The sequence below is a fragment of the Aquarana catesbeiana genome, linkage group LG09, assembly GCF_042186555.1.
Source record: "Aquarana catesbeiana isolate 2022-GZ linkage group LG09, ASM4218655v1, whole genome shotgun sequence".
Classification (NCBI taxonomy): Eukaryota; Metazoa; Chordata; class Amphibia; order Anura; family Ranidae; genus Aquarana; species Aquarana catesbeiana.
Window position 1 is genome coordinate 49,386,044 of NC_133332.1, and position 26,493 is coordinate 49,412,536.

General features: G+C 44.2%; 1 protein-coding gene across 2 annotated transcripts in view; it reads right to left on the bottom strand.

Annotated features, from left to right (window-relative positions):
- PRRC2A (proline rich coiled-coil 2A) overlaps positions 1 to 26,493 on the bottom strand; it is a 114,245-nt gene that overhangs the window by 41,075 nt on the left and 46,677 nt on the right. For both annotated transcript variants that reach the window (XM_073598464.1, XM_073598462.1), the window contains exons 9-16: positions 19,710 to 19,849; positions 19,535 to 19,619; positions 18,451 to 18,685; positions 15,679 to 15,958; positions 13,587 to 13,810; positions 9,476 to 9,782; positions 7,724 to 7,925; positions 1,021 to 3,015 (exon numbers count right to left, since the gene is read on the bottom strand). In XM_073598464.1, the coding sequence (XP_073454565.1) occupies positions 1,021 to 3,015; positions 7,724 to 7,925; positions 9,476 to 9,782; positions 13,587 to 13,810; positions 15,679 to 15,958; positions 18,451 to 18,685; positions 19,535 to 19,619; positions 19,710 to 19,849 (3,468 nt within the window). The remainder of the gene's footprint in view (positions 1 to 1,020; positions 3,016 to 7,723; positions 7,926 to 9,475; positions 9,783 to 13,586; positions 13,811 to 15,678; positions 15,959 to 18,450; positions 18,686 to 19,534; positions 19,620 to 19,709; positions 19,850 to 26,493) is intronic.

Here is a 26,493-nt window from a genome sequence, read left to right on the forward strand (position 1 = left end):
TATAAACACAGAGATCATAAACTATATGAGGTGGTATCAAAAAGTTGAGAGACTAGTTGTGTAACACGCCAACAGATGGCAGCACAAGGCTTCACGCACAGTCACAAGGAGCACCGATCTTCATAAGTCAGTGTGACAAAAGACATCGTCCTGTGTACACAGGGAGCTGTGCAACTGGTGCCATTACCACTTCTGCTATTTCATCATGGACAGCAAGTTAGAACAGCAAACGTGAAATTCTGCATGAAACTAGAGCAGAAGGAACACTGCATGGAAGTCTGCAAAGAACTCCATCACGTGCTGTGAATGACCTGCCCTTTATGTCAAGGATCATTACCAGTGATGAAATTTGGGTGTATGGGTACGACCCTGAGATGAAGCAACAGTCTTCACAGTGGAAAAGCTCATCATCTCCACAACGGAAAAAGGCAAGGCAGGTCCACAGCTCGACCGAGTGCATGCTCATTGTCTTTTTTCGACTTTCGTGGCATTGTACATCGAGAATTCATCCCCAGGGGCCAGACCTTCAATAGCGAGTTCTATTGCAAGGTTGTAAGGCGTCTGAGGGAGGACATTCGGTGAAAGCGACCAGATCTGTGGCGCGCGAAAAACTGGTTGCTCCACAACGACAATGCACCTGTCACCGAGCTCTCCTCACTGGAAACATAATCTCACTTCCGCACCAACCCTTACTCACCAGATTTGGCTCCTGTGGACTTCGCCCTCTTCCCGAAGATGAAAATCCAGCTCAAAGTTGTCGTTTTGACACCATTGCAGGGATCCGGTGGGAATCGCAGGAGGTGCTTGATACGCTTTGAAAAGAAGACATCCGGGACAATTCCAGAAGTGGCAGGAATGCTGGGAGCACTGTATTGCTGTGCAAGGGGACTATTTTAAAGGGGATAGTGTGTAAATATAGAGAACTAAAAGTACTTTCCTGTAGACAGAGCTAATCTCAAAACTTTTTGATACCACCTCGTATATTTAGGAAAAACAGGCATACTGATAATAGTGACTCACCCTCTGTTTCTTGGAGAGGGCCAACTTCTTTTCTCTCCACTCCTACCACTACCTCCACCTCCTCCTCCTCCACCTCGACTTGGTCTCTGTCCACCAGGATGTAGAGGTCTGCGATTCTGCCTCTCCATGACCGGCCTCTGGCTGGAGAAGCTCCTTTTTGAAAGGTCTTTCCTTTGCTCTCGTCCTCCAGTGGAAGATGGACTGGCTACTCCATTTTGGACAGGAATATCTGCTCTATCTTTCTTCTCTGTAAAATCACTGCTTTCAGATGCCGTCTCCCATTCTTCATTTGCCTGATCAGAGTTGGCGTTACATGGATCAGGAGATTTATGTCCACGGCGGAGCATGACACGTTCTTCTTCAGCCTGTGATGAGCGTTGATGGTGCTCTTGTGTTGATAACTGTTGCTGAGGTGGCTGTGGGCCTCCCCCATTTCCTGCCCGGGCAGCATTCTCCCTCTCTTGCTTTAGTCTCCGGAAACGAGGTGGTTTGTCCTGCTGCTGAGCCCTTCCATGTCTCCGTCTCCTAGGCGGAGGTGGAACCCGTTCCTCGCTGGGTGATGGCGGACTCACAGCTACAATCACTTTGTCATTTTTCCTCTCTGTTTTGTGAGGTGGAGGTGGTGGCTGTGCATGAGGAATTGGAGGAGCAGAATAATGTTGATGCTGATGCTGCTGCTGCTTTGGGTTCGGACTCCAGGTCATAGACAATGTAGTTGCACCTCCTCTGCCTCTTCTTGAAGGCACACCCCTTGGTGTGAAAATGCGCCCCCTACCGGAATCTCTACCTTTTTCTTGGTACCTTGGGTTGCCAGCAGGAAATATCTCTGTTTGTCGCTGCAAGGAAGATCCACCTTTCCCATGGTCTTTCTCAGAAGGGATTGGCTCTGTCTCACTACCGGTTTCAGAGCCACGCTGCCTCCTCCTTTTAGGAACTTCTTCATACTCAGAACCCTCGCTGCGTGTTTCACTGGTATTCCGCTCCCGCCCTCCAGATCCAGGTGCAGGTTTATTGTCTGCATCCCCATCTTCTCTGTAGAAAGGGCCGTCTCTTCTGTACCCACCACGAAATTCACGGCTTCTGCCTCTGCCACCCCGACCTCGGCCACTGTAGGCCCCACGAAAACCTCTTCCTCTTGCAAAGTATTCTCCTCTGCCACGACCTCTAGAGGCTGAAACCATTGCAGGAGAGCTTCTAGCTGGAGCAGGTATAGTCTCTTTTCTGCGCCTTGAAGGTGATCCTGTTATTTGTTCACCCTCTCTGCTGGTGTGGTTTGCTTGTCTAGGTTTCTGTGGCTCAGATACTGCCGGGAGTGGTTGACTGATCTTAGCATCTTGATGCTCTTTGACCACAACCTCCTCTCGTCTGCCACCCTTCTTGATAGGACCTGCCCGTCGCTGAGCAGGTGCCTGGTTTAGTGCTCCTCCTGTACCAATGAACTCCTCTTGTCTTCGCTTCCCTCCTTCTCCAGGCCTAGGTCCCCAACGAGTTTCAGTCTTGGACTCCCGACGAGGAGGCGGTCTATGGTACTCAGGCTTTGTAGTTTGTTTTTCAAACTTTGGTTCTTCTTTGGCCATTTCCTTCCTCTCCTCCTTTAGACGCCCACTGCCAACTTCTGGACGTGTGGACGTTTGTGTGGACGTTTGTGTGGATGTGTTATCTGGTTGTGAAGGTGGAGGAGCGGCTTCCCTCCGGATCACAGGCGGTTCATCATCAGTCCTCTGTTGCTGGCAAGAGGGGACAGACACTGGAGGTGGTTGAGAAGGAGCAGGTTCTGAACGTCTCTGTGCAATAGGTTGCGGTGGTACTTGGGAACCCCCAGTGTGGTTATGCTGCTGATGCCAAGGACGCAGCTCTTCTCCAGGGTAGCGATGCCCTGCGTGTGGTTGTTGGGTTGGTGCAACAGTATTTTCTTGGTAAGAAGTGAAAGTTCCCAAGTAGGATGGAGGTTGAGCCTGCTGGGGAGCAACTGAACGAACGGGTTGAGCTTCACTTCTAGAACAAAGAAAAAAAAAAAAAAAAAAAAAAAAAAAAAGGAGAAAAAAAATTACAACCAGCCAAAAAATTCAGACCATCAAACCTTTTATTATACATGAGGCTCAGACGTACACAATAATCTAAGATTTAGGTAGTTGGGGTCATAAGGAGCCCCTACCTGTATTCTACCAGACTGGCTCCCAAACACTGTCTTGGGGGGGGACAATGTCTCTGCAGGAGGTTTTTTCTTTTCAACCCGCTGTTAAATAACAAGAAAAAACAAACAAAAAAAAAACCAACAACTGTGTGTGCCTAGCTTAGCAGACATGTAAAGAATGCAGCCTGTGGCGACCTTTTGCACAGCCTGCTAAAGTTCTCCTCTAAAAGTAGTGGACAGGAGAGGCCAGGGCAGGAGGATGGTAATACTCAAGCTTAAAGTGGTTGTATAGGCACAATGTTTTTTACCTTCATGCATTCTAGGAAGGTAAAAAAAACTTCTGTGTGCAGCAGCTCCACCAGACCCCCCCTAATACTTACCTGAGCCTGCTCTTGATCCTGCGATGTCAAGGAGAGCCTTGGTTATTTATTATTATTATTTTTTTTTAGGTACTTATATAGCGCCGTCAATTTACGCAGTGCTTTACATGTACATTCACATCGGTCCCTACCCTCAAGGATCTTATAAGTCCCTAACTCACATTCATACACTAGGGCCAATTTAGACAGAAGCCAATTAACCTACCAGCATGTCTTTGGGGACTAGCACTCCTGATTGGATTTTGGCCAATTTAGTCAATCACAGTCAGTGAGCCAATCAGGGGATGGAGGGGGCGGGGCCGAGCACGGCTTTGTGTGCGCATGGTACAAATACCAATACACCAAATGCCAACAGGCCCACGAAAAACAGAAATCTGAAGAACCTTATGTCCAAAGCCTGAATCTGGCATCAGAAGAGGCCACAAGGTCCTGACCGAACCTAGAGAATGTGTGAATGGAAGGCCAGGCTGTGGCAACTTTGCAAACTTGGAAAACATTTGCTTGATACCAAGAAGCCCAAAAAAGAGCGCACAGATCTCATAGAGTGTGCATTGTCAGGAAAGGTAGGCAAGAAGAAAGTCCTGGGCCTCAACACCACCATGTCCCCATGCAAAACCAGAAAAAGTTATTTTGCATTATAAGGCTGCAAGTTCAGACACTTTTCTCACAGAGGTGATGGCTACAAACTATGGGGATATTTTTATTTATTTATTTTTACTGGTAATGGTGGCAATCAGAGACTTATAGCGTGGCTGCCATATTGCGGCGGACAAAATCAGACACCAACACTTTTTGGGTACCAGTGATCAGTGCTAAAAAAAATATGCACTGTCACTGTACTAATGACACTGGCAGGGAAGGGGTTAACATCAGGGACGATCAAAGGGTTAAATGTGTTCCCTGGGAGTGATTACTAACTGTGGGGGATGTGCCATGCCCACTGAGTCCAATTACAGCAGGAGTGGGTCGCTGCACATACCGCAGACCCGGAAGTCAGTGTAATAGGTACGTGATCTGGCACTGAGTCGTCGCCCTGCCGCAGTAAAGGTACGTGGGGGGGCCGCTAAGCAGTTAAAATGACGCAAGACCAGAAACGGCACTAGTAGAAGCAACAGGCTGATCCTCTAGTTTCAGAGTGATGTGCCGCACATTGGTAAGAACTGGAACAGTCTCTCAATTTGGGAGAAATAGCAGCGGACTGCGACTCCACAGAAGAAAGTTCAGAAGTGAGACTGAAAATCAGAGTCCGAGTGGCTGAAGGGAGAAGGTGACACAGTGATCTTGTAGCCTTTGCGGTCAAAGTCAGCAAATAAGCAATGATTTCCATCATAAAGTCTTGCATTACCACAAAACAAAAAAACAAAAAACAAACCTCTGCTGAAAGGGCCGAGGAAGTGGCTACACATGACAGAGCCGAAGAGAACTCCGATGACAGAATAGACTGAAGAAGCAGAGAACAGCATTGTTGCAGGCTGCAGTCATCAGTGCCAACAGTAGGCAGCCCTGGAGCTGTTATTAAAGCGTGAGCTGGGAACACCCATTACTGCTGGACCCCGCCCCCTTATCTCAAATCAGACATGTCTCGTGGTTGCAACAAGGCAAAAAAAAAAAAAACATAAAAATGTAGACACATTTTTGCCTAAGCCAAAACACAGGTCTTTACAGAAGTGTCAAGCCCACAGGAAGGAGATATGCTTTTCTGCTTTAGCCATCTCAGCTCCAGAAGGCTCCCTCCTTCATGAAAAGGGCTTCTGTTGCCATTTAGCACTGCGCCAGTTTAACCGCTTCAGCCCCGGAAGATTTTACCCCCTTTCTGACCAAAGCACTTATTGCGATTGGGCACTGCGTTGCTTTAAGTGACACTTGTGCGGTCGTGCGACGTCGCACCCAACCAAAATGGACGTCCTTTTTTTCCCACAAATAGAGCTTTCTTTTTGGTGGTATTTGATCATCTCTGCGTTTTTTAAATTTTTTGCGCTATAAACAAAAAAAGAGCGACAATTTTGGCGGACACTTTTGACACTATTTTGGGACCATTGTCATTTATACAGTGATCAGTGCGATAAGAATGCATTGATTACTGTATAAATGACACTGGCAGTGAAGGGGTTAACCACTAGGCGGCGATGAAGGGGTTAAGTGTGTCCTAGGGAGTGATTCTAACTGTGGGTGGGATGGGCTTCAACAAACGACAGCGATCACTGCTCACGATGACAGGGAGCAGTAATCTCTGTCATGACGCAAGGCAGAAAGGGGAAATGCTTTGTAGGTTGACATGTGTGTTATTTTGTCACTCTGTACAAACCACATTCCTTAAATAAAGCTTTAAAAAAACAAAAAAAACCCAAAAGCATCTCCCCGTTCTACCTCTCCGTGACACAATCGCTGGCACCCAACGGACGAGTCCGCGGGACCCGCGGTCACTGAGAACGTGGCGGGCGCACGCACAGTGCCGCTTCTTAAAGGGGACGTACCTGTACGCCCTTTTGCCCACCAGTGCCATTCTGCCGATGTAAATCAGCGTGCGCTGGTCAGCAAGCAGTTAACTGGTAATTGCTCAGTTATGCAACACTGTTAAATAGTAGGTGAGGCTGAAAAAAGACACAAGTCCATCAAATGTGTGTGATTATATGTCAGTATTACATTGTATATCCCTGTATGTTGTGGTCGTTCAGGTGGTTATCTAATAGTTTTTTTTTAAATTATCGATGCCCCCCACTGAGACCACCGCCTGTGGAAGAGAACTCCACATCCTTGCCGCTCTTACAATAAAGAACCCTCTACACAGTTTAAGGTTAAACCACTTTTCTTCGAATTTTAGTGAATGGCCACGTGTCTTATTAAATTACCTTTGGCAGAAAAGTTTTATTCCTATTGTGGGGTCACCAGTATGGCATTTGTACATTAAAATCATATCCCCTCTCAAGTGTCTCTTCTCCAGAGAGAGCAAGTTCAGTGCTCGCAACCTTTCCTCATACCCAAGGTCCTCCAGCCCCTTTATTAGTTTTGTTGCCCTTTTCTGAACTCGCTCCATTTCCAGGACATCCTTCCTGAGGACTGGTGCCCAGAAATGGACGGCATACTCCAGGTGCGGCCGGACCAGAGTCTTGTAGAGTGGGAGAATTATTGCTTTATCTCTAGAACTAAAATGTACATATTTTTTTCAAAACAAATAAAGCTTTCTTTTGGCGGTATTTGATCGCCACTGGGTTTTGATTTAATTTTTATAAATGAAAAAAAGACCAAAAAGTTTGAAAAAAAAACCCCACACCCAATAGTTTTTACTTTCCAATATAAAACATGTCCAATAAAACAAAATAAAAAAAACAAATCAAAAACTCACTCATCCATGTCTTTATGCACCTTGCTTTGTGCACTGGTGCCCAGTCACGTTGGAACAGGAAGGGGCCATCCCCAAACTGTTCCCACAAAGTTGGGAGCATGAAATTGTCCAAAATATCTTGGTGTGCTGACACCTTAAGAGTTCCCTTCACTGGAGCTAAGGGGCCAAGCCCAACCCCTGAAAAACAACCCCACACTATAATCCCCCCTCCATCAAATGATTTGAACCAGTGCACAAAGCAAGGTCAATAAAGCCATGGATGAGCAAGTTTGGGGTGGAGGAACTTGACTGGCCTGCCCTCAACCTGATACAACACCTCTAGGATTAATTAGACCGGAGACTGCGAGCCAGGCCGTCTCATCCAACATCACTGCCTGACCTCACAAATGCACTTCTGGAAGAATGGTCAAACATTCCCATAGACACACTCCTAAACCTTGTTGACAGCCTTCCCAGAAGAGCTGAAGGTGGGCCAACTCAATATTGAACCCTACGGACTAAGACTGGGGTGCCATTAAAGTTCATGTGCCTTTAAAGGCAGGTGTCCCAATACTTTTGGTAATATAGTGTATACATTCAGTCAAAATAATAGAAGACAGAAGCTTGGTTTAATATAACTCTCAGATGTCATGGCTACAGGTTTAAAAGGGCACATATAGGAAAGACTTGAGCAATGCCCAGCAAATATTCTATAGATCATGTGAAAAAAGAATTTGGGCTTCACATAAGGAAACGTGAAGCAACACGGAAGCAATTAGCTGAACACCAAATTAAAACAAGTGCAGTAAGACCACCACCTCATCACAAAAAAATCTTCAACTAGATGACAATAGCTCCACCACCTACCTCATATCCCGCTCCTCCTCTTCAGCACTTGGTCGTAGAGGAGAGGCTATTGGTCGTGCTTCAGCAGGATTGTACATCTCGCTGCCCCACATTACTTTGGCGTCTGCTGGAGGAGTCCCTCGCTCTCTCATTAGTGAGGGGTGCCGCTCATATCCGTCTGATCCTGACCCTCCGCTGTCTGATCGCTCCCGGGACATCAGTCCTAAATACACAATTCAATAAGCCATAATAGTATCTTGGGGGTACATTATATAACAGGCCCAGCTGTAAATGTATACAAGGATTCATTCCCAAACTAAAGAAGCCAAAACTTTTTTTTTAATACATAATAAGGGGAAAAGAGTGGAAAATTGTAGGAACCTGTCAGGATTTTACATCAGACAATAAATCAGAGGGGTGAGGATGAAGAGAAAAAACTGGTGCTGTTGCACAATTGCGCGGTCATGCAGCACTGTACCCAAACTAAATGATAATTTTTTTCACACAACTCTAGCTTTCTTTTGGTGTTTTTTTTTATTATTTGCTAAACAAAAAAAAGACATTTTGGGGGGAAAAAAAAAACGTTTTTGTTACGGTTATACAATTTTGCAAATAAATAATCGTTCTTCATAAATTTAGGCCAACATTTATTTTGCTACATTTCTTTGGAGAAAATAACCCAAATCAGTGTATATTATTTAGTTGATAGGAAAGTTTAGAGTCCACAATCTATGGTATATATCTAAAAATTGATCAATCCTGATGTACTGAAATCTCATTTCTTGAGGCCCAAAAATGCCAGGACAGTACAAATATCCCCCAAATGACCCCTTTTTGGAAAGTAGACAGCCCAAGGAATTTAGAAAGAGGCATGGCGAGTTTTTTTGAAGTTGTGATAATTTGGAAAATTACATTTTAAAATTTTCTTTTCACATTTATTATTATTATTTTTTTTTTTACATACTGTCACCAGTGCAGTACAGCATCATCATATAACTGGTGTAGCGATGATCAGGGACACTGACTGGTGACAGTACTAAAAGAAAGAAAAAAAAAAGAAGAGATTTAATGTTTTTTACTTTTTTCAACACACTATGACCAGAGCAATATGATGTTACAATAGTAGCATTGTATTACTCTGGGGAAGTGTTTAGGATTTTTTTTTCTTCTACATTATGAATGCCAATAGCAGTGAATTTCATTGCTACAAGCAAGCATTTTACTGAATGAAATAGATTCATTCAGTTTGTTTTGTTGCAATTAGCTGTGGTTGGTCAAAGCTAAATCACATGGTACAGATGGACTGTAATTGGCCCTGTCTGTACTGTGTGATCACATTGACCAATCACAGCTAACAACTCAATTGTACACAATGGATGGCATGAAAGGAAGCCATCCATTGTTTACAACTGTCATGTGACCTGCTGTGATTGATCAGAACGGTCACATGGTACCAGCAGTGAGCCAGTACACGGATCAATCATTGGCTGCGTCTGGTGGACACAGACTGTGACAGATCGTGCCGCTGCGCTGCACCTTCTTAGAGGACGTCATGGTGTCCATTTAGAAGGAAGAATGTCCCGCCCAGCCATCAATCTGCTATAGGCCGGATGGGAAGGTGTTAAAATGCAGAAAAGCATGCATTAAAAGCAAACAATTAAAAACATAAGTGCCAACGTTCATAAATATAGGGTGTTGCATGCACACTGGTGTGAAGTGGTCCTTGAGGTGTAGACCTGCACAATTCTCTGTTTATGCTCTACTGCTGCTCACCTGTAGGATGAACCCCTGCTGTGGGAGGGTAATAATCCATGGGTCTCCCTTGTATGATGCGTGGATCAATGAAAGGAGGAACCATCACCCATCGAGGGTCATAGCTGACATGAGGCGGTGGCAGGGGGGCAGGTGCTTGTGGTTGTTGGGTGGCCACAGGAGTGGTTCTTCCCATAGACCCTCCTCCATAGAGCGCTTTCTGCGGAGGCTGTGCTGCAGCTGCTGACAGAGGTTGTGATGGAGGCGGTCCGGCAGGGGAAGGAGGTGTAGGCACTCTATTCTGGTGCCATTGCTTCATCAGCTGCTCCTAATACACATAAAATACAACAATCAGAAAGCAGACTACACTAGGATTTCCTTATGTAATGCTACTTGTTAGTAAACCTTTACTTTTTTTTTTAAATGCAAGTATTGCAAATATCACAATCTACCTTGATAGCAGCCTTTTTGCAATTTCCTGTACTGTAGTACCAAGACTGGGAGCAAATATTTAATGACAAGAACTACATTAATAGGAAAAATGAGAGCAAAGTGAGCAGACAGGTGACCCTGTTCACGTTCTGCTATTCTTTCACTGTCTAGTCCAGGTCTGGAGTAAGAACACCACTGCATCTCTTTTGCTACTAATGGAATGATACTGCTAATGGTATGAAGTACAGGTACCTAGAAGTAGAGCAATAGAGGTAGGCAAATCTCAAACCATTTTTTCAGGTAGGGTTGTGTAGCTTGAAGATACAATGCAGATATTTGCCAGTACACCAAGGATCAACAAAATAGCGTCCAAACTGATTTTTTTTTTTGCATGATCACATCACAGAGTGGCGCAGCGTTTCGGAGGCACTCGTCAGAAATGTGATGCTTCAGAAAAGTGTGCTGTAACAGTGTACAGCAGGGATATGCGGACCTCCAGCTGTTGCAGAACTACAAGTCCCATGAGGCATAGCAAGACTCTGACAGCCACAAGCATGACACCCAGAGGCAGAGGCATGATGGGACTTGTAGTTTTGCAACAGCCGGAGGTCCGCTAATTGCTTATCCCTGGTGTACAGTATTCAAAAGAACCATCAACCAATCAAAACAGAGAGAGAAGCAGAGAGCCACCCACCTCATGACAGGTATGAGTTCATAGGTCCAGCCAAAAAGCAAGTACCGTACATACTTGTGTAAAAGCCGAGTTTTTCAGCACGTTTTTGTGCTGAAAATGCCCCCCTCGGCTTATACTCGAGTACTCCCGGTGCTGTCCCCATCTGCAGCCTTATCTCCCGGCGCTGTGATACGTTCAGTCTAGTCGGCGGTCATGCAGTGTACCAGAGCCCCACCTCCTCCTCGTCCGTGATAGGCTGAACACTGACTTACTGCTGGGGAACCGAGTCAGTGTTCCGTCACGGAAAAGGACAAGGAGGCGGCGGGGCTTTGGTACACTGCATAGCCCCCGACTAGACTGAATATATCACAGCGCCGGGAGATAATAAGGCTGCAGATGGGGACAGCTCCGGGAGATCATAACAACGGTACAATGCCGATCAGGTGAGGCTGAGGCATGCAGATGGGGGACACAGTGAGGCTGAGGCATGCAGATAGGAGACACAGTGAGGCTGCAAATGGGCATTGTTGACCCTCTTTTCCACTTACAGTAGCTGCTGCATTCTCACCCTAGGCTTACACTCGAGTCAATACGTTTTCCCAGTTTTTTGTGGTAAAAGTAGGTGCCTCGGCTTATATTCAGGTCGGCTTATACTCGAGTATATACGGTAAACATCGGCAGAAATATAGAGCATATATTTAAAGATTTTTCTTTTTTCATTATTTATATATTTTTTTATATTCATACTGGTTTCCTATTGTTTGCCATATCTTACACTGTAGCAATTTTTCCTATATAATTCAGTTTTCTTCTTTTCTCTATTTTTTCTGTCTTTTTCTATATCCTTATGTTTGCTGCATTTAGATTTGAATGTATTTCTTTGTCTTATTTCCACACGTTACTTTGTCTTCTTTTCAAACACTTTGCCATATTTGTGTCTTCCATTTCTCCTTGGTCCTGATCTTCGCTTCTTTTCTCCTCCCTATCCTCTTCTGTCACCTTTCTCTGTATGTACTCCAGTGCTCGCGGCTTCGTTTTCCCTCTATACACTCACCTCTTTCACTTCCACTAGTGTTCTCCACTCCTCCTGACTGTGATTGGTAGCTGTTCATCCAGGAGGCGGGATGACCTGACGCCATGCTTTTTCATGGCATCGGTGGCCATGGCCTGACCGTGCCCCCAGTTGCTATGCGATCGTTCGGCCAGCGGTCTGAGCTGTGATTGGATATGTTTGGTTGCTGGGCAACCTCGGATCGCCACACTCACGCTGATCAGGAGCCACTGACAGATGTGCCTCTGACACACAGTTATTTTGTCCGCCATATACCTTGCAAGAGGGATCTTGCCTGACTGAGCATAAAGTTCAGTAAGCATAATATGATACAATCCAGCAATTCTTGTCCTTATCTTTACATATATGCTCTATATTTCTGCTGATGTTTACTTGCTTTTTGGCGGGACCTATGACGTCATACCTGTCATGGGGTGGTGGTTCCTTGCTTCTCTCTCTGTTTTGATTGATTGTTGGTTCTTTTTAATACTGTACACTGTTACTGCACACTAATCACATGCCAGATGAAGGGGCCCTGTGTGGCTCCAAAAAGTTGCACCACTCTGATGTGATCATATAATAAAAAATCAGTTTGGACACTATTTTGTTGATCCACGGTGTGCTGTCCAATATCTGCATTGTGACTCTTGAACCAGTCTCCAGCTGGCCATTGCTGCAGCACCCAAATCTTTTTGAAGCTCTATCCAGGAACATGTGCGATAGGAATATGGAGTATTACATGTAGCTTGAAGATAAGCCCCCTCTTTGTCCCACTCACAATCCTACTGGTCTATCACTATAAATGGCAGCCTCACTGGCTAGTAAAAAGTAAAATGCAAGAGGTAAAAAAGGACAGGCAAGTATCTGCACAAATCAGCCATGACCAATAGGTTTTGGATGCTAATGAAATTATATACAGACATCTTTTTCTTATTTTACTCCTAAAAAAGTTTCTATAAATATACACAAAAAAACCTATATACAACTGGCATGTCAAAGTGCTTATTCTTTCTATGAGTTACTATGGCCCTCTGAGGAACAAATTCAAACCCTTAGGGTGGGGTTGGGCAATTCATTTTCCCAAGGGGTCATGTGAGAAACTGGGACTGTTGTGGAGGACCAAACTTATTTCTGCTCAATATTAAATTTTGGACCTGGGAAGGTCCGCAAGTACACAAAGAATACAAACACCTGGTGCTAGGAATATTAGGTACAACAATTCATGAAACAGTTCAGACGGCTGAGCTGCAGTTTTAAAGCCCTCGATTGCCCACCTAACGTGTATAATAACATCCAGACAGGGCTGCTGACATGCCACGGCATTTTTAGAGTTTGACAAGCAACCCACCGAGTTCAATACGGCAACACTGCAACCACGTGCAATGCACATGATTGCAGTGCAGTAGTGCGGCATTATAGGGTTAAATCAGGTGGTGAGGAGGCACCAAATGCTCTCTGAAAAGCACTGTGATTGGAATGAGAAAATCCGAGATTGGCACCACAGGGATTTCTGAAGATCCTGACCTGCAGTGAAGAACAGGTGCATGGTTCCTGGGGCTTGCGGCATGCAGCTGCGTTGGGATGTCTCCTAGGCAACACTCTCCACCAAAACCGAGGCTTACTGCTGTACCAATCAGCTCTTCAGGTTCTCTCCTTCCAAGACATCTGTCAGCATGCCTCCCTGAGCCGGTCTGCTTTCTCAGTGAGGAAGAGGCATGCTGACAGTGGAGGCATCAAGAGGCGAACAGGGACAACCAAGGGGTCGGATGTGGCCCTGGGGCCACAATTTGCCTAAGTCTGCCTTAAGTTGTCTGCACTCTGAGCAGGACAAACCCTCTCTGCTGACTTCATAGGGGACTCCTCCGACAAGGAGGCACAATAATGTGCAGCAGGGAGAAGGGGGAAAAAAGGACCCTCTAACAACTGAAACTTTGAAAGGACCTTTTGTATGCGGTTTCCATTTCTTATCTTATTACCTGCTGCTGACGTTGGAAGCGAGGTGGCAGACTCTTCTGAAACTTGTTGTATCCTCCCTGGGAAGGTCCAGTAGATGGCGGGCGGCTCACAGCTGGTGCCGGCTCTTGTTTGGGCTCTGGTCGGGGAGGTGGGCTTGGTTCAGCTTTCACCTGGGGAACTTCAGCTTGTGGCTGAGCTACTGTGGGCTGCGGAGGAGGCTCAGGAGCTGCCACTGGTTCTACCACTAAAAGGACAAATCAGAAGTCATATTATATATGTAATAAATATATATCTATATATATAGATATATATTTATATTATTATAAATACTGGCAAAAAAAAAAAAAAAACACTGCTAAGTCTGAAACAAGAATTTCCTCATTTGGCTACCGTGACTATCTGATGTCCACTTGCTATCCTTTCACGTACCTGGTACGTCACTGTATTTCAAGCAGCAGGCATCATCCCGTCAGTAGAAGGGGAGGATCAGAGAAGACAGGATCGAACAGGTTTTTTTTTTACACAATGTGGATAATTAACCCCTTAGGTTCCACACTGAGTGTAACAAGCATGCTTTACTGCATATACAGACTGATTTTACTGTTGTGGGTTTAGCAGCACTAAGTGCAGAGAAGGGATCTGGGGTCATAGACCCCAGGTCTCTCCCATAAAAAGTACCCGTCATGTGCCTTTTGCCTTCACAAGGGGTGTTTACATTCCTTCGAACAGACAGCAATAAAAGTGATCACATTTTTTTTTAAAGTGACAGTGGAGAAAAAAAAAAAAAATGCAAAGTGCCCCCAACCCCCCGTGCTCACACGCAAAGGTGTACGCACGCGTTGGTTCCGCATGCAAGCAAACAGCGATAGTCCCACATGTGCAGTATCACCGCGAGCATCAGATCATGGGCAGTAATTCTAGCACCAGACCTCCTGTGTAAATCTAAAGTGGTAACCTGTAAAGGCTTTTAAAGTGTCACCTATGGATAGTATCATTTATGTCATTTGTCGCCACTGCACCGGCGTACGCAATTTAAAAGCATGACATGTTTGGTATCTATGTATTCGGTGTAACATCATCTTTTATATTTCACATAAGAATTGGGTTTTGTATTGTGTTTTTTTGCATTAAAGATCAAAAAAGTGTATTTTGTTTTTTAAATTGCGTAAACTGCGCAAATACTGTGTGACATAAAAAATAGCAAAACCCACCATTTTATTCTCTAGGGCCACTGCTTTAAAAAATATATAATGTTTGTGGATTCTAACTGATTTTCTAGCAAAAAAAAAAAAAAAAAAAAAAAAGATTTTTACATGTAAACAAGTGTCAGGGAGGCCAGCGGGGGCTATACATAGCTTCCAGACATCACCACAGTAATCTGCCAGAGTATTCCTCTCCAGATCTCTCTGCTTTGACGAAAGTAATGGGTGGCTCTTGGGAGGAGTTATGCAAATATCAAAATGTATTGATGGGTGGATGTCAGTGTAGATGAGTGAGCAATCGAAGGTAGGCTACATTTGCATGCAGCTGGATAAGCCTCCTAGACTGAAAGAAGTGGAATCCAATGACTAACAAAAAAAAAAAAAAAAAAAAAAAAGTGTGCTAGAAGCAGTAAGGCTAGGGAGGAAAGACCCAGATGATGCTGGACCATTTTCTAGCCAAGGAATGAGGCAGGCTCTACTTGACTTGCTGCAGCTTCTAAAGCAAACTGTAAAGCTCACTGTGTGCAGTAGATTTCAAAGTAAGCAATTTTAAATACAGGAGATTTATCTGTACAACTGTGCAAGACTACGAGTAGAATGTAGTTGCAAATTTGCTAGAATGGGGTCATCACTCTGGCCCCACTCCCTCCCACGCTTACCTGGCCATTGAGGCAGCCCATTGCAGCAATAAGCCCACAGGGAAATGAAGAAGAAAACTAACTTACTCCCGACATAGCTATTAGGCATCCAGCTTTGGAGGTTCCTAGGGCACTATTACAATGTTTGCAGGTAGATAGTTCCAAATGCCCAAATTTCAGTCAAGTTGCCATTAACTGCTAATTTCTCTTTAGGCATTTTTCTTCCTACACTAAATCTGTCCACACATGGTTTATCTAATATGCCATCATACCAGGGGCATTCTGGGCTGGAGGCTCCGGCACCTCACTGGCCTCGCTTCTTCCTGCCAGCTCTGTCTCTTCTGGTGCAGGTCTGCGTTTCATGTCTAAACGCTTGAGTTTCTCAGCGCAGGCGGCTCTTCTCTCTTCCTCCATTCTGCGCTCCTCTTCTTCTCTCCTCCTTCGAGCACGCTCCACTGCTTGGGAGATCTCAGAGGAGGACTGCTTTCTGCGCTGACGCCATGCTTCATCCTCATCTTCTACAGGTGCCGCTGAGGGTGTCAACGGCTTTTCCTTAAAGTGGGGAAAAAAACATGAATGAATATTAATGTGAAGCTACTAAGAGAGATGGATAGGGGGACAGACACTGCTCCAATTTTATCCAGTGATAGAAAAATGTAATCCTTAGTGTTTTAAAAAATAAATTGTGTCTATCCTTAAAGCAATATTAAAACCTTGTTTTTTGTTTTTTTTAACTTACCCGCTCTGTATAGTGGTTTTTCACAGAGCAGCCCGGGTCCCCCGCCGGCGCTCCTGGCTCCTTCCCGATGCCCCCACAGCAAGCAGCTTACTGTGGGGGCACCCAAGCAGGAGCTCTCGCAACCAATTCACACACGGAGCCAAGACCTGGCCCCACCCTCTCTGTCTCTTGACTGGCTCACTGGCTGTGATTGAAAGCGGCGGGAGCCAATGGTTCCCAAAAGCCAATCATAAGTGCGAGTCCCCAGAGACACAAGGCTCTTGTGGACATCGCTGGATCAAGAGGGCTCAGGTAAGTATTGGGGGCTTCTGCACACCGAATCTTGTGCCTTTACAACCACTTTAAAGAGGACCTAAAGTCAGCAGAATACTCATGTCTGTTCCAGCGATCATTGAATCCATCGCTGGCTGCCGATATCTTTTCCCCAAGCTTCTTCCAAGTGCTGGGTTTTTGGACTCCTGTTCATGCACACGGGAGTCACTTATCCTGGCACACTGGCACCCTGCAGAGAATGTATGCTGAGCTGCACACGCGCCGCTCAGTGTACACTCAAAAGAACATTGCGAGAAGGCAGGTAAGTATGTTTTATTGCAGAATAGACATAGCATGTCTCTTTTACAATAAAAATATACCTGCTCACAACTTTCTTCGTTCTTAAAGGTTTAGGCTCCATTCACACAATGGCGTTCCATTTTGTGGGTGGAATTGCCGATTTTGCCCGTGATTTAAAATGCCACAAATTGCGGGACGCCCTTGCAATCTCCGTTACTTACCCGTTAAGTGGCAAATCGTGGGTGCCACTTCTCTTGAGCAACAGGCGTCCCGCGATCCTGTTTGTGCGATTTTACCACGATTCATCAGGTGAAAATTTGCAGCAAAATCGTGCCGCAATTAGGGTGCCATTCAAAATAATGGGGGTCACAAGGGCATCCCTCGATTTGCCACGTTTCTGAATCGTGGGCAAAAATGCGGCGATTCCACTTGCAAAAGGAACGCCATGCCATGAATGGTGCCTTAGTTCCAATTTAAAAAGCGATTGCAAAGTCTTTTTTTTTTTTGGCAACAAAAACAAACATATTATACTTACTTGCTCTGTGAAGTGGTTTTGCACAGAGCAGCCCTGATCCCCCCCCCCCCCCCCCCAGGTTCCTTTTCGGCTCTCCTGGCCACTTCCTACTGTTGAGTGCCCCCACAGCAAGCAGCTTGCTATGGGGGCACCAGAGCCGAGCAGCAGCTCCATGTGTCCATTCAGACACGGAACCATTGCCCCTGCCCCTCTCTCTCTCCTCATTGGCTCACTGAATTTGATTAACAGCGAGAGCCAATGGTGCCGTGCTGACATCTCAGCCAATGAGGAGGGAGAGTCTCGGCCAGCCAAGTGTCTCCTACAACATCACTGGATAGAGATGGGGCTCAGGTAAGTATTAGGGTGGCTGAGAGAGGCTGCTGCACACAGAAGGCTTTTTATCTTAATGCATAAAATGCATTAAGGTAAAAAAAACTTCTGATTTTACAAGTACTTTAAAGCAGGACCGCAGTGAGAATTTATAATAAAAAAACAAAAGAAAAACACATAAGATTCCCTCCACCTCCTTACTGTAAAACAAGCAAAAAGATAAACACACACAAAACAAAAAAGTTCCAATGCACCATTCACCCACCAATACTCCGGCACTGCCCTCCGTGTCTTCCTGCACCATGAGTTCTTTCTGAATAACACCGATCATTAACCCACTGCTTGTCAGCTCACGCACTGAATGCGCAGCCATGTGTACAATCCCGGAATCTGCCAAGTGTTGGATGTTACACCAGCAAAAATCAAGATGGTTAAGAAGCAGTAGTGACAGTGATTAGGAACAACGTGAATGTTGTAGGGCTAGATGGGTCCCTTTGGCAGGTAAGTCTGCCATAATGTTCAATAAAGCAATATGGCAAAATTCCTGATCACTGGCAATGGACTTTAGTTCTACTTAAATCCATCATAAACTCTCAGCATAGCATTCTGTACAGAGGACACATATGAATTCCTGTTAAGTAATCCGGTTTTCAGCAAGTTAAGTGACCCTTTTCATTTGTCCTGCACTGAAGGGTAATGCAACAAGTGTTAAAAAAAAATAAAATGTGATAGTCACATAAAAAACAAAAAAATAAAACAGCAATAATAACTCAAGCTATGTACTAACTAAAAGCATTTCCTTTTTATAGATTAGGAGCTGATGAGTTTTCAAATGTCAGGATAGAGTCTATTAAAAAATGATTATTGGAGTGAGACCTTAGACCTTTCCTATATACAACAAAGACTAACCTTGTGCTCTGGTGGTGGACCTCGATTTGCAGATGATCCCCTTTGAGGAGGAGGAGGAGGAGGAACAATGGCAGCAGGTGCTGGCAAGGGTTCCGAAGCTCGAGGCACCTCTGTCCATGCAGCTTTGACTTGTGGAGGCTTCTCCTCTGTGGGTGAGGCCTTTCTTGTATCAGAGGTCTCCACAACTTTCTGAGGAGGGGGCACAGATGGCTTATCAGTAGGGACCGGAGTCTCCCTATAGATAAAATGGAGGAATCATAGCATGAAGATCAGAGGACAGAACACAATAATTACCTAAATCAAACGAGGAAGGGAACTCACTAAGGCTTCATTTACACCAGTGTGCAGAGATGTGAATTTTTCTGTAAGCGTTGTGCAAGGGCACGAGGAAAACAATTGTTCTCTATGTGCTCTGTTCACAAAACACTAGTATCATGGAATCTGCAATGTGCATAAAGCTCACTGAAACGCACATGAAAACTGATGTAAACCCATGTCTCTGCAAGTGAAATCTGTGCATTTTTTCTATCAGTTCTTCTGCGCATATGGTGTTTCACCATGAGCGTTAATGCATTGGGGTGCGTTTTTGTTGCTTTTTTATGCGTTTCTGGATGCATTCCAGATGCTTTTTTTTGTTCTTTTTTGCGGTTTTTTTATTTTCACTGTACTGGGGTCCAGTCCATTTTTTTGAGGTTTTACCTTGTCCCAGTGCAGAAAAAATGCAGCATGTTCCCCTTTTTTATTTCTGTAACTGGAACGTCCTGGAACTGGCCACACTGGTGCCATTGCAAACCATATAACCTACTTTCCATGTATTTTGATGCAGAAAAAAAAACGCACTGGACTGCATGTGGTGTGAACTGGCTCTAAGACTGGAACAGCCAGTATCAGGAGCAACTGTGCATGGCAACCAATCAGCTTCTACCTTTCATTTTCAAAGCTTAACTGAATAAGCTGAAGATAGAAGCCAATCGATTACCATGCACAGCTGCTCCAGATCCCGTCTGCTTCATTTTTAGTAAATTCTCCAAGGCTTTTAAAAAAAAAAAAAAACATGCAACTTGGAAAGGCAAGAGCTATGCACCTCCTTTCTTCTGTGTCTGTATCCTTCCCATCCTCATCATCGCTGAATTTCAGCTTTTCAGTATAGTCTACCTCTTCATGAGCTCCTGGAGGATTGAAGAGAAACAATGAATCACTCCAATGTGAAAGGAAATTACTTGATGCAGAGTAAGAGATACCAGTGACCAGTTATTCACCTGCCCATCCGTCGTCCGTCTCTTGATCCAGCTCATCAAATTCTTTCAGGTCGTCTTGCTTCAAGATAGATGGGCGGTTCACAGCTTCAGATAATCTGGGTGCAGTTTGAGGAGCACGTGGATGAGCCAGCCGTGGAAATCTACACAAGAAGCAAGGGACTAAATATCCTAACTTACACAATTTACTTACTTACTGAACCATTTATAAAAGTAAATCTGTGCTCAAACAAATTATTTACATATCAGCAAGCAATAAAACAGCTTAAAAATATGCCATCGCTGAGCTCTTTAGGTGCTTGTACAGTGAAGTAATTAATTCTTAACCAGTTCATGACCGCCCATCGCACAATACTGCGGCAGGGCTGGAGATGATCTGCAGGTATCGCAGACTCCATGTCCACTGGGACTCTCCGATCATTAGGCATAAGGCCAGAATGACGATTTGCCTATGTAAACAAGGCAGATCGCTGTTCTGTCAGTAGGGAAGGCATTGATCCTGTGTTCCTGCAAAGCAGGAACATGAATCAATGCCTTCCCCCTAGTAAAAGCACCTCCCACACAGTGCACAAACACTGGCTAGGCACATATTTAACCCTTTGATCGCCCTAGATGTTTAACCCCTTCCCAGCCAGTGTCATTAGTACAGTGACAGTGCACATTTTTAGCCCGTATTAGTGTCACTGGTCCCCGAAAAGTGTCAGTTAGTGTCCTGACCGTCCGCTGCAATATTGCAGCCCCGCTATAAGTCACTGATCATTATTAGTAAAAAATAAATACATAAAAATTTCTCATAGTTTGTTTGCACAAAAGTTATAGCGTCTACAATAATATATGTTTATTGGGATTTCTTTTTACCAAAAATATGTACATATTGGCCTAAACTGACGAAGAAATTAGATTTTTTTCAATTTTATTAGATATGTTTTATAGCATAAAGTAAAAAAAATATGGGTTTTTTTTCCTTTTTTTTGTTTATAGCGCAAAAAATAAAAAAAACTGCAGTGGTGAACAAATACCACCAAAAGAAAGCTCTATTTGTGGGGAAAAAAGGACATAAATTTTGTTTGGGTACAGCGTCGCACAAGTGCGCAACTGTCAGTTAAAGTAATGCAGTGGCGTATCGCAAAAAATGGCCTGGTCATGAAGAGGGGAAAATCTTTTCCAAGAGAGTTAAAGTGATACTACACACTATTTTATTTACATTGTCCCTTCTATTTCTGTATGTGGATGATGGCACTGTAATTATTTAAAAAAAAAAAAAAAACCATCAGAAAAAACATCCTAAAATTGATACACAGCTACCACATATCCCAGCCTGTCTGCAGGGAAATATAAGCAGGAGGAGCTTCTAGTCCTCTGCTGCTGGTCACATGTTCAAAAAAACAAACAGCCTTTGGAATAAGGAGTAAATATAAATAATTCATATCAATAAATGGTTTTAAAAATTGTCATACAAATATATATTTGAAATAAAATCTTTATTAATTTTTGGCAATGATGTGGTATGGATTTCTGCCATTCACAAGCTGTGTCACACCCCTCCAGCCTCTGTCTTAAAATAAGAGGGAGGTGAAGCATCCATCAATCTACATGTAATATCCCGACCCCCTTGTTTATAGCTGGTTAGTGGGCATGAAGGAGGAGGGAAGGAGTGGGCTTTCATTTACCACTGTGTACATGCCCACATGTGTGACTCTATAGTCACATGGGCTGCTCAGACGTGATAGGGAGGAAATGCTCAGCACAGAAACTCACAGAAAACAGAGCTGAATTGGGGACACGAACAGAAGGTGGAGATAGAGCAGCTCGATCAACCAGGTTTTTTTTTCGTAGAATACAGAAACCAAATCTCATAGTGACTGAGTGAGTATTAACAGCACGTAATACACGATTGATAGATTTTTATAATGTGGGTTTAGTGATACTTTAAGGACAACAAAGAAAAGTCAGGTATCAGTCTGTTTCTAGCAGCTTAGAAACAATTGGTACTTCTTTACAGAGGGCTGGAAGGCTGACACAATTCTACTCCATACAAAATAAGGTGCTATGATTTCAGTGCTTCTGTTATGAAATTTGAGGATTCGTGTTTCTACAACGCCTTCAGCCACAAGGATGGCTGAGGGCTTTTTTTTTTATTATTATAATTTACAAGAAAGTTACAAAAGTAAGCTTTAAAACAGTGACAAGCAGTCTTAAAAACTAAGAAAAAACAAAAATAAAAACTGTAATATCCAAAATAGTGCCTGTGGCTACTACAGCATACTCCATTCACAAGAAAGCATCCAGAATACAGAAAATCTCTACATATCAAAAAGACAAAAAGGTAACCTGGTGGTAGATTCCACACATTAGACCAAACAATGAGGTGTAAAAGGCATAACCCATACAGTCGGACAATCTAGAGCAGTAGTTCTCAGCACCCACTAACAGGCCAGGTTTGCAAGATAACTGAAATACATCACAGGTGATATCATTTACTGCTCAGTGATTGCAGTATTCTAGTCTGCATCTCCCCAAGGTAATACCTGTACCTAAAATCTGGCCTGTTAGTGGTTCCTGAGGCCAGAATTTGAGAACCACCGATCTAGAGTATAGCAGAACAACATGTTGCAGAAATCAAATAAATTGACAATCAGTCACTGCAAATATTTGAAGAACGCAATTAATCAGACTGAGGGGAGATTCAACGCACCCCCCACAAACAACTTGCGCACACCTTATCAAAAACTTACCAGGTACTCCTCTATTAGAGTAAGTTGCTTTATATAAGGGATGGGAAATGATAACTAAAGCCTTCCAAGCTGCCAATGTTGGGACTGTGGCCTTCTTCCATGAAAGGAGAAGTTTCCTTGCATTGTACAATAATAGGGTAAGCAGAGTACATATGGCCCTAGTAGGGGCCAAACCATCCACCAAGCCTAAGAGAAGTCCTCACATAGGGGTTAAGAAGTATAGTGGTGAAAGACTGAAAAAATTGGGGGACTTCAGTCCAATAAACCTGGAGAGATGAGCAGTCCCAGAAAACGTGCATAAAATATGCCCCATCGACAGAGCAGTGCCAAGAGGAAGAAGAACTATCGCCATAAATCTTAGCAAGTGTTACGTATATGAGATGTAGAAATTTATACTGTACGAGTTGGTCCTTGGCAGAGATGAGCCTCCCACACAACCTCCTAGTCCTTGACATCGAGGTCTGGGACAACAGACACCCACTTGGATTTACAAATGTTGAGTAGTCTCAGGGAAGAGGTATTTGGAAACAGCAGTTAAGGGCTTGGCTAGATCATCATTTCTTAACATGGACTCCAAATCTGAAGGCCTTAGGGAGGACACTGGAACATACCCAAATTGCGACTGGTAGGCATGTCGCAGCTGTATAGAACTGGGTATTTGGGGGTGGATATAAAGATTTTAGCTCATCAAAAGGATCTCAGTACAACATTCTTAGTAATAATCGCCCAGTTTCTTAACTCCATATCTTGTCCACACAATGAGGACCTCATAAGTGTAATAGGGAGGGAGGGTGGGATTTTTTCACAGGGGAACATGGGGAGAAGGGGGAAAAGGTTCCTCAAATTCAGCCCCATGGGTCACCTTCCAGGCCCACATACAGAGCTCATAGAACTAGTTTGATTATGAGGAGATCATGGTCCCCTATGAACTAGATGGGCCAATGCTTCATACAGTAAAGGGAAAAAAATATTTGATCCCCTGCTGATATCGTGCGTTTGCCCACTGACAAAGAAATGATCAGTCTAGAATTTTAATGGCAGGTTTATTTTAACAGTGAGAGACAGAACAACAAAAATATCCAGAAAAAACGCATTTCAAAAAAGTTCTAAATTGATTTACATTTTAATGAGTGAAATAGGCATTTGACCCCTTCGCAAAACATCTTAGTACTTGGTTGCAAAACCCTTGCTGGCAATCACAGGAGGTCAGACGTTTCCTGTAGTTGGCCACCAGGTTTGTACACACCCCAAGAGGGATTTTGTCTCACTCCTCTTTGTAGATTCTCTCCAAGTCATTAAGGTTTTGAGGCTGCCGTTTGGTAAATCGAACCTTCAGCTCCCTCCACAAATTTTCTATGGGATTAAGGTCTCGAGACTGGCTAGGCCACTCCAGGACCTTAATGAGCTTCTTCTTGAGCCACTCCTTTGTTGCCTTGGCCGTGTGTTTTGGGTGATTGTCATGCTAAAAGACCCATTCACGACCCATTTTCCATGCTCTGGCTGAGGGAAGGAGGTTCTCACCCAAGATTTGACGGTACATGGCCCCGTCTATAGTCCCTTTGATGTGGTGAAGTTGTCCTGTTCCCATAGCAGAAAAACACCCTTAAAGCATAACGTTTCCACCTTCATGTTTGATGGTGGGGATGGTGTTCTTGGGGTCATAGGCAGCATTCCTTCTCCAAACACGCCGAGTTGATGCCAAAGAGCTTGATTTTGGTCTCATCAGACCACAACACTTTCACCCAGTTCTCCTCTGAATCATTCAGATGTTCATTAGCAAACTTAAGAGACCTGTATATGTTCTTTCTTGAGCAAGGGGACCTTGCGGGCGCTGCAGGATTTCAGTCCTTAATGGCGTAGTGTGTTACCAATTGTTTTCTAGGTGACTATGGTCCCACCTGCCTTAAGATCATTGACAAGATTCTTCCATATAGTTCTGGGCTGATTTCTCACCGTTCTCAAGATCATTAAAACTTTTTTTTCTGGATATTAAAATAAACCTACCATTAAAATAATACACTGATTTTTTGTCAGTGGGCAAGCGTACAGAATCAGCAGGGGATCAAATACTTTTTTTCCCCCTCACTGAAAGAGCCCACCACTTCCACCTCTAAGGCTTCTGCATCATCATGGGTGGCTAACGGACCGGTTAGCCACCTATGTGCAAATACTAGTTGTCCAGCCAAAATATATTTATAAGAGTTAGGCACTGCCAAGCCCCCTTCCTTCCAAGGCTGTTGCAAGACTGTGAGATGGAGTCTGGGGGTGCCACCCTGCCAAAGAAATTCAGAAACAAGCCTATGGAGGGAGTGAAAGAAGGCTTTAGGTCTTTTTTTTTTTTTTTTTTTTTTTTTTTTACAGAAGAGATGGCTTTAGGAATCCACACAGGAGATGTCTCACAGCGGGTGATCGCAGGACTCCAGGTCAGGGGGACTGACCGGGGGCGGGGGTGGGGATAAGGCAGGGGGTCCAGTGTAAGCTCACAGATTTTCTGTAAAAGTGAACTTACCCTTTCAAAAGAGGGCAATAGAGATAGATACATTTAACCTTATAAAATAAGACACCAAGTTAGTAATGGTGATAGCTAGGTATTTCCCTTGATTTACCTATTGTAAAGGTGAAGCAGGAGAGGAAGGCAACACGGCGGCCCTACCGAGAGGAAGATTTGTGCCAGTTCACTCTTAAACTAGAAAAGGATGCCACACGATCTAAATTGGCCACCGGAGAGGGCAAGGAGACCTCCAGGTCGTCTAAAAACAATACCACATTGTCTGCATATAGGGCCATCTTTTCCTCTAAGCTACCCACTCTGATGCCACGTATTGAAGAGGAAGTACATAATGCCAGAACATCATTAGGGCAAAAAGTCTCAGTGACAAAAGGCAGCCCTGCCTGGTGCCTCAGTCAACAGAGGAAAATTTAAATAGCCTGCCACCCGTTTTAATGGCAGCCACCAGAAGCTCATAGAGCAGCTGTATCCACTAAAGGAACACCTCTCCAAACCCCACACGTCAGGACCTCCCTTATATAAACCCATTCTCCAAATCAAAAAAACAAACAAAAAAAAAAAAACAGTGCACGGTTATCAGGGCCATCTGGATGCAGCTCACTATGGGCAAAAACTCTCCTCAGATTAATGTCTGTGGCCTTACTGGGCATAAAGCCCGTCTGGTCAGAGGATTCCAGGAGATGAAGCACTTTGGCGAGTTTAGTGAGGATTTGAAGATTCATATTAAGGAAAGAGACGGGCCTATAGCATGCACACTGTAAGGGGTCTTTATCAGGCTTAGCCAGCAAAACCACATGGGCTTCATAAAATGACTGAGGCAGAAAAATAGGATTTTTATTAGCGCTTACCTGTAAAATCCTTTTCTTGGAGTAAATCATGGGACACAGAGCCTTAAGTAATTACTTAATGGGTTATAGACCACCTTCAGGTGTTGACACTGGTAAACCCAATCAAAAGGAAGTTTACTCCCTATACAACCCCTCCTCCTTCCAGGAGCACATCACTTTTTGTAGCAAAGCAGTATACTTGTATCCCAAAAAAGAGGGGAGGGACCTCTGTGTCCCATGATGTACTCCAAGAAAAGGATCTTACAGGTAGGCTGTAATAAAAAAATCCTATTTTCTTTATCGTACATCATGGGACACAGAGCCTTAAGTAATTACTTAATGGGATGTCCCATAGCAATGTCACATGAGGGGTGGGAGAAAACAACCCGCAGGGTACACCCAGACTTGAGGATCTTATACTGCTGCCTGCAGCACACTGCGCCTGAAGGCGATATCCTCATACCTCCTTACATCCACCTGATAAAATTTTGTGAATGTATGCACTGAAGACCAAGTTGCGGCCTTACAGATCTGAGCCATGGAGGCCTGATGACGCAGTGGCCAAGAAGCACTGGTAGAATGCGCCTTAACTTGAAACAGGGGAATCTTACCCCTTAAATCATAAGTTTGAATTATCACTTGCCGAATCCACTTAGCAACAGTGAATTTTGACGCTGCCTGTCCTTTCTTAGGACCCTCCGGCAGAATAAATAAGA